The sequence below is a fragment of the Schistocerca serialis genome, chromosome 6, assembly GCF_023864345.2.
Source record: "Schistocerca serialis cubense isolate TAMUIC-IGC-003099 chromosome 6, iqSchSeri2.2, whole genome shotgun sequence".
Classification (NCBI taxonomy): domain Eukaryota; kingdom Metazoa; phylum Arthropoda; class Insecta; order Orthoptera; family Acrididae; genus Schistocerca; species Schistocerca serialis.
Genome location: NC_064643.1, coordinates 536,704,228 through 536,719,211, shown reverse-complemented (window position 1 = coordinate 536,719,211; position 14,984 = coordinate 536,704,228). Strand labels below are relative to the sequence as shown.

At 38.4% G+C, this 14,984-nt stretch overlaps 1 protein-coding gene across 2 annotated transcripts in view; it reads left to right on the top strand.

Moving 5' to 3' along the window:
* Positions 1-14,984, top strand: part of LOC126483831 (potassium/sodium hyperpolarization-activated cyclic nucleotide-gated channel 2-like) — a 282,969-nt gene that overhangs the window by 249,503 nt on the left and 18,482 nt on the right. For both annotated transcript variants that reach the window (XM_050107031.1, XM_050107030.1), the window contains 2 exons: positions 12,759-12,876; positions 14,345-14,621. In XM_050107031.1, the coding sequence (XP_049962988.1) occupies positions 12,759-12,876; positions 14,345-14,621 (395 nt within the window). The remainder of the gene's footprint in view (positions 1-12,758; positions 12,877-14,344; positions 14,622-14,984) is intronic.

Genomic DNA, 14,984 nt, shown 5'->3' with positions numbered 1-14,984 from the left:
CTATATGTGATGAAACCGACCTGAATTTCTTAGACTCATCCTCAGTAGCACCAGTCTGGATCACCTCAAAACTGAAAACTTAAATGCATGTGGTTTGGTGTTTGCTCAAAGATGTACACAATACCAAATGTTAGGTGATATTAATACACACATTTTATCCCATGTGAAGTTCAGTTATTAATTACGGTGACAGTTTTTACACTGTAGAAAATAATTAGCCATGTCTTCAGGCCAGCACCCAGAAATTTCAGTGGTGAGGTTGAATGTTCAATTGTGGCACAAAATTACTTCCTGTTTATACAAAAATATCATGGCTCTCACTTAGCACAGTTCCTGTCAAAGACAATTACACCCAGATGATTCATTTAAATGAGTCCATCACATGAATCACTGAGTCTAACAACAGTTCTCTTTGATGACAACTGCGTTTCACACTCTTGGTAATTATAACACAGTTCATTTCAAACGTACATTAATTCATGCTACAACGATCACCTGTAAGTAATTAAACAGTAAAATTATTTAGTTTTGTGATGGTCTGAGTGCATATACGTATGTACAGAAGATACATAATAGTAACATACATAATAGTAACACAAGTCAACATCGAGAGGGTCTCCCAGATAGATGTTAATTGTTTGCTTTCAAATCATGACTTTCAATTCTGGGCGACATATGACTATTCATAGAAGGGCATAAGAATAAACTATTATTTTGAAAACTACAAAATACATTGAAAAATGGCTAGGTTAGTATTTATTGTTATAGCTGAATTACAGAAACAAATAGAATTTGGGGATATAGAAAATGTTGCTGGTTACAAATTTATAAAAATACATGGACACCATTTTTCTTCTACAATGTGAATCCCCTTCTTTGTATGGCTGAGTGCCATGTTGCAAATTACAGTGAATTACATGAAATTATTAATTGTTGAATCAATCAATCAATTCCATACGTCATATTGTACAGAAAAATTAATGTAACAAAAGCACATAGTCAGGGCTCAGAACCTTAACAGTGATTCTGATGAAACTTGCAATGGAAAATGGGGATGCTTATGAACTTAAGTTTAATGGCTGTTGAAGATAATTAGTTTTAGGTAATTTAAAATACTTGATTGGAAAGTGGGATGCTTAACTTTGGTTGGGTTAGGTTATTTTATGGAGTTATGCTGAGTAGCTCATATGTTTTTGAATATGGAGAACTACTGTACTAACTTTGATTAACTGTAACTTTTAATTAATGAGAACTAATTACATGAGTGGAATCAGAACACTTGAACTGAGAATCTGAATGATAAATTTAAGTGAAATTAAGTCTAAATAGGATCTGGAGATTTTAACAGTATAAGGAAAATACAGATTGGTACTCACCGTAAAGATGACACACTGAGTTGCAGTCCGACACTACGAAGAGACAGTTACATATTTAGCTTTTGGCAAAAGGGAAGGAAACACACACACATTCATTCACACAAGTAAGCACACCTTACACACACATGACTTACATCTCCGGCACCTCGGACTGGAATGCAACTGCCATGTAGGACAGAAGCACCAATCTGGAGGGGGGCAGCTTTTTATTTTGGGATGAGTAGCAACCAGCTGCCCACCAGGATGAATAGCCACTTCCAAACTGTGGTCAAGAGCAAAGTAGACCACCCTGTGGCACAACATGCACCTGAAAATAACATGCTTGATTTCAATGGCTGCTTCATGATCAAGGCCATCTGGATCCTCTTCTCCACCAGCAGCTTTTCTGAACTGCGCAGGTGGGAGTTATCCTAACAACATATTCTTCGTTCTCGAAATTATCTTGGGTTCCACCTACTGTCCCCACATCCTCCACCCGACAGTTTCTGCCCCCACTGTCACGTCGCCTCTTCTCTATTCTTGTTCCTTCAACCTCTTTGTTTGATATCCTCTGCCAATGCATCTGCCCATTTTTCCCCTTCCCCACTTCTCTCCTTTTTCACTCATTGTTTCTCACCTCTGCTGCCCAGCTCCATGCCCTACAGCCTCCTGGCACTGCACCTGTTGGCAGCCTAATCCTTGCAAACTCCCCTCACCTGTCCCCTACTATGCCTTCTCTTTCCCTGCTTCTTACAGATAGCTGCTTCCATTATACATGGCAGTTGCATCACATGAGATGTGTTATGATAGAGTAAGGAGCCTGTGACCGCTGGAGACAGTGCCACAAGTTACTCCAAAATCGTAACACAACACACATTATATCATACTACCATGTGTAAACCCACCTGATGATGGAAGTTTAAACCTGTGAAACATGTTGTGGATAGAAATAAACAGTGACTGGTAACAGTAAACTTGTTGTTTCATTTGATGACATAAAACTGATTATAAACCATTACCTTGAAAAATTGCAGTACGCAAATTTTATTTGAGGAGTTCCCCAAGGATCAATGCTGGGGCCACTACTCTTTATAATATTATGAGGGTTATCTGGAAACTAAGGCTGTGGAAGGAACAAGCACTCCTAACAATCTGTAGTTTGTCGATTAGTGTTGTGGTCACTGTGAGAAATGAGTGTTCTCATTCTGGCTCCTGCCAAGTATGAAGTGTGCACTGTAATTCACTGCCTAAATGCTAAGGGCATGAATGCCACTGTGATTCATCATGAAATTGTTTCAGTTTATGGAAATGACGTAATGTCAAGGCAGCATGTGATGAAATGGGTATGGCATTTCAATTTGGAAGGATGGTAATTCACGATGAAGACAGAAGCAGAAGGCTGTCTGTTGTGACTCATGATGTAGTGCAGAAAATTGAAGAACATCTTCTCTCTGATCGCCATTTGACAATTGAGACCTGCATGCAGTTTGTCCAAACATTTTACGAACTGTTGTTCATGAAATACTAACTAATCGACTAAATTACCGCAAGTTGTGTATGGGGTGCCAAAGATGATTACCGAAACACACAAAATGAAAAGAGTTAGTGCCGCTCAACTGTTTTGAGACTGAAGGCTGTAGTGAGAGGAGATGGAACTTGGACTTGTCATCATACTCCAGAGAGCAAATAACAATCAGTGCAGTGGCACCGTACTCATTCTCTTTCAGCTAAAAAATTGAAAATTCAGCAAACAGTGAATAAAATCATGGTGTCAGTGTTTTGGGACAGAAAAGTGGTTCTACTTATTGATTTCTTGGAAAGAGGTGAAACAATAAATACTGCAAATGTCGTGGGATGCTGACAATGGGAGTCTGTCTCCTTCATGACAATGTGCATCTACACACCATTCATGCAACACAAGGGTTGTTGACTTCGTTTGGTTGGTATCTTTTGAGCCACCTCTCTTATGGCCCCAATCTCGCACCTAGTTACTATCATCTGTTCACTAAATTAAAGTAACACCTTCATGGAAAATACTTTTCTGACAATGGTGAAGTGAAAACCGAAGTGAAGAACTGTCTGAAAAAGGCAGCAGGAGTTGTCTATGACATAGGAATCAAAAAACTCGTCTCACAGATGACAAAATGTATTGAGGTAAATGGTGATTATGTGGAAGAATAATGCAAGACCTATGTTGCAATGCATGTAAATTTTATTAATAAATTCATTTTATACTTCAAAAAAATTCTTATAGCCTTACTTCACAGATTAGCCTTGTAGCAAATGATCTGCTCAGTAGTATGCCACGTAAATTTGTACTTTGTGCAGAAGGCACCACATTCATAAACTCCAGAAAATATGTGAACAGACTGAAACTACAAAACAAAGATTGCCTCAAATTATCCAGCACCGAGGTATCCACAGATAGTAGTCATGCGTGCCTGAGTTGCGTTTGCATGTATGTGTATGTTGTCCAATTCAGAAAAGACCTTTTGTCCTAAAACTTACTGATTAACATTCTTTTAGTTGTACCTACCTGCAACTCAGCATCTCTGCTATATGGTGAGTAGTGATCTATTCTTTTCACAGCATTACCATAATTCCATCCTGGATTTTCCATTGTTTGGATAAAACCTGTACTTTGACAAAACTACTCATCTTAAAACAAAATAGTTACCTGCATCTGTCAATAAACATCTGTTTACATTCCCAACTACTTGTCATGAAACCTAACAACAAAACACTACCAGGTATCTAACATGTACATGCAGTCAATGAATCTAGATACTGGTAATCAGATAATCTGAAAATGAATTAGGTATGTTTTCAGTTTTTTTTTTTTTTAATTGGTAGGAACTTGCATTTTCTTACTTCATGTAAGATGGAAGCTTGTGGAATAACTTTGCATCCCCAAACATAATACCCCCCCCCCCCTACTCTGAACTCTTGATAAAGAGGCAAGGCACATCAACTGCTACCTCCAACTACTTTAGTCAGACTGCAGCTGTTGCTCTGAACAAAAGTAGCAATTGGGAGTGGGGCAGAGAAGGGGTAGGGATAGCAAAGTATAGCTGGGGAAAAAGAAGAGCTCTGTCTGACGGAGCTTGCAGGGACTAGAAGGCAGCAGGACAAGGCTGCCATGGGCAGCGTCAGGCAGCTGTGGCAGAGACGAGAGGAAGGAACAGGGAATGCAAAAGGACAGCAGCAGCGAGGGAAAAATACTGGTGGGTCAGTTGTTCTGGTACAGGGTGGTATTGGCTGATGTAGATGGGCCACTTCCTTTATAGCTGATTCTTAGGGGTGGCGGGAAGATTCGAGGTGTGTGGGGATATGACACAGGAAATCTGTTTGTGGACTACGTCCAGGGGTTAGTGCCTGTCTGTGAAGGCCTTTGTGCAATGGCAGCTGTCGAAATGCAGGTAATGTTGGTTGTTGAAAATGGTTCAAATGGCTCTGAGCACTATGGGACTTAACATCTGAGGCCATCAGTCCCCTAGAACTTAGAACTACTTAAACCTAACTAACCTAAGGACATCACACACATCCATGACCGAGGCAGGATTCGAACCTGCGACCTTAACAGTCTCGCGGTTCCGGACTGAAGTGCCTAGAACCGTACGGCCACCACGGCCAGCAATGTTGGTTGTTGGTGCTTTAATGTGGACAGCTGTGGATCCACACACCCATTACAGAGGGGGAGGTCAATGTCCAGTAAGAGAGTTCACTGGGTTTAGGAGGACCAGGTCAAGTGGACGGGGAGAGAAGGTGTTGAGGTTATGAAGGAATGAGCCCAGGCTAGGGGTTTGGGGCTTTCAGAGGCTAGGAATGTTTGCTCTAGGTGGCCCATAAAAACGTCAGCCTAGAAGGGTGCCTTGGGTATGTCTATGGCAGTGTCACATATTTGTTTGTATACCTTCTCTTCAAGCGAGAAGTAGTAGTTGTTAGGATCAAGTTACTGAGGTGTATTAGAATAAGGTAGTGAGTTTGAAGCCTGAAGGATATTGGGGCAGGTAGTATTCAATAGCGGCAAGACTATGGATGTGAGAGATATTGGTTCATAGGGAAATTGTGTTGACAGTGATGAGTAGTGGTCCTGGAAGTAAAGGAGTGGAGATGGTAGAAAGTTGGTGCAGGAAGTGGTGATATCTTTGATGCGAGAGGTTAGATTTGTTGGAAGTTGGTTGGAGGTTTTGGTCAATGAGGGCCACAGTTCTTTCAGTGGGGGCACAAATCCAGCTTCAATGGGGTGTGCAGGATTATTAGGTGTGTGGATATTGGGGCACATGTAGAAGGCGGGTGTGCATGGTGCTGTTGAGGCGAGGAGGGAAATAGATTCAGGGCAGCGGTTCTGAGGTAGTCTCCATGATTCATAACAACAGTGGTGGAACCTTTGCCAGTAGGATGAATAGGAGAGGATCTGTTCTGAGACTGCGTATGGATGTCCTTTCTTCTGCTAAAAGATTGGTGTTCTTATGAAGGGACATGGGAAAGGATGGTATGGCCAGTCTGGAAGTAAGGAATTCCTGGAAGGTGACCAGGGGTGTTATGGGGGTGGGGGAATCAATTGTCATACTGTGGTATGAACTGTGAGAGGCAGGGTTCAATGTTGGGATTAAGTTGGCTTTTGTTGGAGGAACTGATGGCAAAGAAGTGTGTCCATTGCAGGGATCAGGGGGAGGGGAGTATATTTTTGACTCCAACATGGTTAAGTTTGGGTGTAGGGCTAAAGGTGAGGCTTTTGGGTAGGACTGAAACTCCTGTGGGGCTGAGGATTTTGGTGGAAAGCTTAACAACAGTGTTCTGGGATTGCTTCAGCTCTGGATTTGGTGACAGATGTGGCAAACTGAAAAGGTTAGCTAGGCAGGATCGGAGTGCTATGAGAGGTTGATGAGGAGCAACTCAGGTGGGTAGAATAGGGGCTGTATAGATGTGACCCAAGGTGTTGTTAGGATGTCATGTTCCCAACTAAATATGCCATCCGTTCAAAAAATTCCAGAACATACACAATTTCACTCCAATGATGTGTTGGAGCGAAATGCACTTGGCATCCCTGCATACATTTGTGTTTAATGTGTAACTGGCAGAAGTTTCATTCTTGTATGTCTTGTTAGTTACTGTTCCTTGCTGTACTGAGTACAACATTGTGTCGCACAGTTTTTGAATTTTGAGATGGCAGAGTTAGAGGAGCAATGCTTCTGCATTACATTTTGTGTGGAACTCAAGAAAACCTTTACAGAGACACATCAAAAGATACAGGAAGTCTACTGTGATGAGTGCCTAAGATGTACTCAGTGTTACGAATTATTCATGTGGCTTAAAAATAGTTGGATGGAAGTTAAAGGTGACCCTCATTCAGGACGCCCTTCAGCATCTGTGGACAACGCTCATGTCAGGAATGTCAGCGAAACTGTCCATGACAATCAAAGACTGACTGTCCGAGAGATTGCAGAAGAATGTAATATTTCAGTTGGATCATATAATGAAACCCTGATACAGCATCTTGAAATGCATCATGTTGCAGCCAAGTTCATCCCATGGCTCGTGATCAAGACCAGAAAGGCCTTTTCCTAGCAATCTGTGAAGAGCTTTTGGATCATGCAAATGAGAGCAAGATATTCCTTAAGAGAATTTTAACTGGTGTTGAGATGTGTGTATGTGGTTATGATATTGAGACCGAGGTTCTATCTTCACAATGAGCCAGGAAAGGTTCTCCAAGAACAAAAATGCTCGTCAGGCCAGGTCAAATGTCAAAGCCATCCTGATAGTTTTCTTTGACTTTGAAGGATCAATTCATCATTAATTCGTGCCCTGGGGACAAACTGTTAATCAATGGTACTATCGAGACATGTTGTGACACCTGCAAGAAAATGTGAGAAGGAAACAACCTGAAATGTGGTGAGATAATTCTCAGATCTTGCATCATAATAACACACTCGCGCATTCGTCCCCATTGTGTGTGACTGTTTCAACAAAAAAAAAAAAAAAAAATGCGAAATCACTGTGCTGCCTCATCCTCTATACTTTCCAGATCTGGCCCTGTGGACTTTTCTTTTTTAAATTTCAAAATAAGAATACCCCAATGAAAGGATGAAGATTTGCAATGATAGATGAGATAAAAGAAAGTGTGCAGACAGTGCTTCATGCGATTCAGCAAGAGGCTTACCAAGACAGCTTCTGGAAGTGGAAACAGAATTGGGAGCAGTGTATCAATTGTGGAGATGAGTATTTGGAAGGAGACCATGCACAATAAGTAATAGTAAACGTAGAGAAATTCTGTGTACAAAATTCTGCAATTTTTTGAACAGACCTCATACATCTACTTTAAAGGAAACAACAGGATACTTACTTTCTGGGTGCACCTCATACCTCACTCATTGTTAAGTAGTAGCTCAATAAATGAACTGTAAATAAGAAATATCATTAACATAGAAAGGGAAAATACATATTGAAGTGAAAGTAAACTATTTATAAATGGAAAGAAAACAACCTACATGAAAAGACTTACAAAGAGAACAATAAATGAAGAGAAACTAAATATATGAGGAGCGTTCAATAAGTAATGCAACACATTTTTTCTCTGCCAGTTTCAGTTGAAAAAAATCCAGAATTTGTTGCTGGACATCATGGAATATTCCTGCTTCAGCCCCTATAGTTTCATGAAGTGACGATGGGTGGTAGCGCACTATACATAGCCTTCGAAATGGTGTCTGGAATGGAGGTGCATTCCAAGCAGAGAGAGTTGTCATTGAGTTTTGTTTGGTGGACAACCAGAGCATTGCAGATATTCATAGGCACTTGCAGAATGTGTGTGGAAACCTGGCAGTGAACAAAAGCTTGGTGAGCCATTGGGCAAGGCATCTGTCATCATCGCAACAAGGTTGCGTGAACCTGTCTGATCTGCAGCATGCCGGTCGCCTGCACACAGCTGTGACTCCTCCAATGTTGGAACATGTGACACTCTCATTGAAGGTGATCAACGTATGACAATCAAACATCTCACTGTGCAACTGGAGGTCTCTGTTGTTAGTGCTGAAATACACATCCATCAGTTTGGGTACGCGACGATGTGTGCCTGCTAAGTTCCTCACCACCTAACACAAGACCATAAAGAACAATGAAGGACAATCTGTGCTGAGTTGCTTGTACATTGTGAGGCTGATTGTACAATTTTCTGTTGAACATCATCACAGGTTATGGAACATGGATTCATTACTTCAAATTGGAAACAGAACAGCAGTCCATAGAGTGGCACCTTGCTATCTCTCCTCTGGAGAAAAAGATCAAATCTGCACCCTCAGCTGAAGTCATGGCGACAGTCTTCTGGGGCTGTGAAGGTGTTATTCTAGATGATGTATTCCCTCATGGTGCAGTAATCAAATCTGAAGTATTGTGCTACACTCAGGAAATTGAAGAAACAACTTCAGCGTGTTTCTCGCCTCCTCCTTTTCCATGACTGTGCAAGCCCTCACACAAGTCTGTGCAGCTAAGAGGAGCTCACAAAACTTCATTGTACTGTTGTTCCTCATCCACACTACAGCCTGGATCTCATACTTTCTGACTTCCATGTGTTTCGCCTAACAAAAGATGCGGGAAGCAGTATGTGGATGATGGAAGGTTATTGACACAGCAATATGTTGGCTATGGTGTCGACCAGCAGAATGGTACAGTGCAGGCACGCAGGTTCTCCCAGTAAGGTGGTGTAAGGCTGTTGCATTGAACAGGGATTACGTTGAAAAATAGGATTTTGTAGCCAAAAGAACGGGGAGTAATACGACACATTGGAATCCTGAATAAAACCAACCTGCTTTCAGAAAAAAGTGTTGCATTACTTACTGAATGCCCCTCATAAGACTTAGGGGTGCATTGATAATAGAAGGTGAGAGTAACAAGTTCATGGGGTTGACAGTAGACAGAGTTATGACTTGGGAAAAAAATATAAAAAAGATCTGTTCAAAAATAAGCAGCAGTGTATTTTTAATAAAGAAAATATTCCACACTGTTGATATAGATACACTATTAAAGATGTATTATAGGCTTCTTCATCCACATTTAGAGTACTGTACAATAATACAGTGCAGGGCAGCAAATGTGTGCATAAACATACTGCTGAAGCTGCAAAAAAACAACAATCAGATGTTGTTTTGGAAGGCTGTCAACAAAAGTTTTCTGCAAAATCAAATTTTGATAGTCCCCACAATGTACTGGTATGCATGCATGTATGTATGTTTGTATATAAGTAAGTACATGAAACAGTCATATAAGTCAAAGTAAATTATGCACTGATGCTAAATAGAGAACTACACAATTGAATCTTGAGAGTAACTATCACATCAACAGTATCAGACCAAAACTGGCTGATGCTGATCCTGTTAAGTCTGGGTGCTTATTAAGCAGGGTGAGACAGAAGTTAAGCAACCATAAATTCAAAAAATTCAAATCTTTATTAATGTACTTATAATGTATGCACTCACAATATACATTTTCTCATAATATATGCTGAAAATATCCTCCTTGTGCTGCAACACACACTTCAACATATTTTGGATGGTCACTTCACTTATGCAGTATATTTCAACTTCAATGTTGTGCTTCAGTTCTCAATTGTGTGAAGTTTTTTCTTATAGTAGTTACATCTACATCTATATTTACTTAGGTACTCCACAAGCCACCATATGGTTGTGGCGGAGGGTGCCTAGTACCACTACTAGTCATTTCCTTTCCTGTTCCACTCGTAAGTAGAGCGAGGGAAAAATGACTGTCTGTATGCCCCCAAAGAAAAAAGTCTTGCGGAGATAAATCTGGTGAGGTAGGCAGTGAACTCACACATTGTCATGCTGCTATTCGCTGTGCACAAATTTGCACCCTCTTGCTGTGGCCAGCAGTGTCATTCATCAGCATCTAACAGATCTGTGAATTGCATGTTGATATCCTAGTAACATTCAGCCGTTATCATTTCTGAGATTAAAAAATGGGCCTATAGTTATTTCGTGCAGTATTTCACACCCAACTCCAACCTTTTGCAAATGTGATGCGGGTGTCATAGAAAACATGAGGGTTTTGTGAACTCCAATATCTGTCATTCTGGCTGTTTACGTAGCCACATAAATGAAACCATGCTTCATCAGAGTAGAAAATATAATCCAACACCTGAACACCATTGTAATAAAACACAAAAAACTCTGACGATAATGTAGTCTTTTTCCTGTATCAGGTTCTCAAAGCTCCTGTGCAAATTGAATGCAATACAGACAGAGTTTCAGCTTCCTTGTGGCTCTGCGAACACTCCTGTAAGACATTCCAGTTTGCTGACACAGTTTTGTTATCGAATTTCTTGGTGAACATAGCAAGGATGTGCAGATATTTTCCAATGAGGCATCACTAAATACACAAGGTCAGCCAGAACGTTCACATTCAGTCACATTACCAATTTTTCTGTAACAAGCAACTGTGCAAGAAATTCCTAATTTGTTAGGCAGTCTTGTTCCAGGAAAGCCACCCAACCCAACACTGATATCAAAAGGGCGGGAAACTGCTTCTTGGATATCAAGTCCTATGTGTCTACCACAAGATCATCCACTGCCAATATATACATTCCCACAAATAAGAAATTCAGTTTTCCACCATACCATTTCTTTCTTTCTTTTTTTAAGAGAGTACTTTAAAATCACATGTTTGTTTAGTGTTAAGGAATATTGGAGAAGAACTTTAAAAAAACTGCAAAACTAAAGCAGTATCCTGAGAAATGTACTACACACACTATGTCATTTGAGAAGCACCCAAGACAAATTTTATGTTTGATCAACACTCAAGCATTGTAGCATAAAACAAAATTGGGTGCCTGTATGTATTAAATTAAATTAATAATAATGTTATTAAATCAAATTAATAATAATGTTTTACTCTGTTTTTGTTTTCATTCATTTGTTATACATGTATGTACACATGTCTATATTGTAAAATAATATAACTGCTGAAATTGTAATTTAACCTGTAAGTTGCAAATAAATATTGATACATCCAATACTGACAAATGAAAAAATAAACATGTACAGTAAGAGAAACTCTCACAGTATCGATACATAATTTAGCTTATGTATTTCCTCTTATAATTGCCAGTTTTATCTTTTATACTGTTTCTTTGTCACTTTCCATATGGAATACCTCTTCAAGTGATTCTTCAGTCTCTTGTCTTATATTAATTTTATTGTATTGTGATTCTTATAGGGGCTGTTAGTTGCTTTATCACATGTACATTTTCTCTTCTGTTGAGTGTAATTCTTTGCTAATTTTGTCCTCATCCTCTTCCATCTCATCAAACCAAAACATACAGCACAGTGGCAAAGGAAATTGACTCACTGTCAGGAGGAGTGATGTTCTAAGCCTCATGTGACCCTCTGGATTTAGAGGTCACTTAAGGCATATATCGAGATGGTGTGTTTGATAAGGCTACAGCAGATGCATTCCTTAGTCCGTCATACACACTAGTATTCCATCTCTAATGACTTTGCAGTCAATGTAACATTACAACATGAACCTTACTAAATGGTGACACACAAGGAAAATTCATCCATCAGCTCAGTTAGCTGGACTATAGTATATCTCTTTGCAGTCGCAGAACAACAAAAGGGAAAATTAAGTTGTGCCAGTCATGACAATTTTATAGTTACAAGTTTTCATATTTCTAAGACTCTGATGATACTTCAAATTCTATGTAAATATGGCTAAACAGATTTATGCAATTTTATGAAAACAGTATTCAGGCCAGTGTTCCATTATTTTCTACAATTGACAGTGACACAATTTGTATTGAAAACCTTACAAATTTGACACTCAGTCCCAGTTGCATCATTTAATGTGTAAAAGGTAAAATGATTTTGACTTTCCAGATGTTAAACAGAGTGATCATAGTAATAGATCTCCTTTCTCTCACAGAAAATGTTACAGGAAACAAATAACAGCAAAACATGTTAGATTGGCCACATTGACTCCAAACAAGAGTCAAAATGGTACTGGAATTAGTTTTCTCCTCTACACTTTCATTTTTAGTAGCACAGGTACACAGAATTCTGAAAGCAAGCAAAATACTTATCTCATTCTTTTGTGATATATAATTTAACATATCTATGAAATTAATGTATAATGAGAATACATTCTTGTACTTCTGTCTGTGTACCAACAGTACAAAGAATTTTGCCTCCCAAAGTTTAGGCTTGACCAATGATTCCCTCCTATAATTTTATAGTTTTCTAAAGTGAATTTCTCTTTTGCTATAATTTAACATAATTTCATAATAAAGCTATTGTATAAAGTTATTTGTCTTTTATGTTGTAAATTGTAATATTGCTTTATATTAACAATCTCATGTTTATCAGTGTGGAATTTAAATTTTAAATTTCTTTTTAGGATGTAATCAATTACAACTGCCGGTCTCTGGTTGCGTCTGTTCCATTTTTTGCTAATGCAGATTCAAACTTTGTATCTGATGTTGTTACCAAACTTCGATATGAAGTGTTCCAGCCAGGTAAAGTTCCATCAGTATATACTCCAATGAATATATAACAGTCATAGTGTGAACGCCTTTAAAATAATATTATTAATTATAACCATATGCAACTATTGCATGACTGATTATGTGCAGATCCAGTCTGTAGCAGTTTATGGATTTCTTACCAAATTATCATAATAAAATAACTGCGGCAATCAGTATCAACACATGGCAAATTTGCCCTCACTTGGTTTTAATAATGATTATGGAGCTTTGGATTAAAGTAATTTATCAGCAATATTAGCGTGAAATTATTTTATCAAACTATACAGTTTTAATAAATCACATAACAAACATGAATACTGCTACTGTTTCAATTTTCAAGTACTGTTAAAGTCTTTTGGCTTTCTAAAAACTATCATTGTAATACCTTAATTTTTCAGGATAGGTGTCCAATAAAATTACAATTCTGTGGCACTCTTTTGGTATCATCATCAGTAGACAGGAGCTACCTGTACAACTAAATATACATTGTGATTATATTTCAGCACATCTGCCACATCATTAGAATTTATATTTCCTACATTGCATACATCCATTCTGGAGCAAACAATAGTATCTTTCAAAAGTATTTTCAGTCTGTATTTTTAGTTAAACATAAAATGTTAGAGAGAGAGAAAGAAAGAGAGAGAGAGAGAGAGAGAGAGAGAGAGAGAGAGAGAGAGAGAGAGTGTGTGTGTGTGTGTGTGTGTGTGTGTGTGTGAACACACAGTCATATAGAATTTTTTGAAATTTCCATCGTTTGATTGCTAACTGTTCATTTATTGTACGCAGTCATTATTTCGGCCTTTGTAACCATTCTCAAGTGCATGTTAAAATGTTAAAATATGTTAGAACAAATAAGCCCTCGGTCATAAATATTTAGTCAAAATTGACCAGGTTTCGACGCTACTATGAGCATCGCCTTCAGAATTAAACTAACTGTTCTAAAACATAATAGGTATATAAGACATTAATAAACTAAAGTGTGTACTGACTGGAAAGAGATGCAGTACTAACAAGTCACATTCTAAAAAAAATCTAAGCAGGAAAGGCAACGTCATGAAAAGTTGTAAATAAGATAAAATGGCAAGCCGCTAAGTGCTGCTTGTACCTGAGTGAACACGGGTTGCAACAAAAAGATGTCTGACTTGTGACATGTCATTGTCAAAAATACAAGACCAGAATATGAATTTTCTATGATGACATGTTACAGACTGGTCAGACATATTTTAACATTTCAACACGCACTTGAGAATGGCTACAAAGCCAAAATCATGATTTTGTACAGTAAATGGACAATTAACAGTCAAATAGCAGAAATTTTGTTCCAATAAATAAATAAATAAAATGTATATTGTGTGCAATGCAGAAAAAGACAGCAAATTTTTAGTTTGTTTCAATAATTTTAACATAATTTTTATCTTATGCTAACATTTAAAAAATAAACACATTTTCTGCACAGGTGACATCATCATCAAGGAAGGAACCATTGGTACCAAAATGTATTTTATTCAAGAAGGTATAGTTGACATTGTCATGGCAAATGGAGAAGTTGCTACAAGCTTAAGTGATGGCTCTTATTTTGGGGAAATCTGTCTGCTGACGAATGCACGTCGTGTTGCCAGTGTGAGAGCAGAAACTTACTGTAATCTCTTTTCCTTATCAGTGGAACATTTCAATGTCGTTCTAGACCAGTATCCTTTAATGCGTCGCACCATGGAAAGCGTGGCAGCAGAAAGGTATGGATAATATTATTTATCTCACTTTTTTAACAATTAATTTGGGTTTTGTGGTTTACTAGTTCCATCTTATCTAACTAAAGTGTTGATTAATGGTTAAACCTGATCAGGATGTGCAGTGACAGTCAGAAAGGTGAAATAGTGAAACATGCAATGATTAAATCGTATTTAATCAGTACAATAACTAGTACAGTAAAGAATTAGAAGGAACTAAATCAAATCTCCATTGAGATAATTCAACACATTTTGACATGAGATGTGAATGTGAAATGAAATTTCTGGTGAATATTTTTGCATGAGTCATTGCAATAACAGTCAGAATTCAACCTTGGATTTTTCTTGAACCCATTCCAAGTGTGTTTA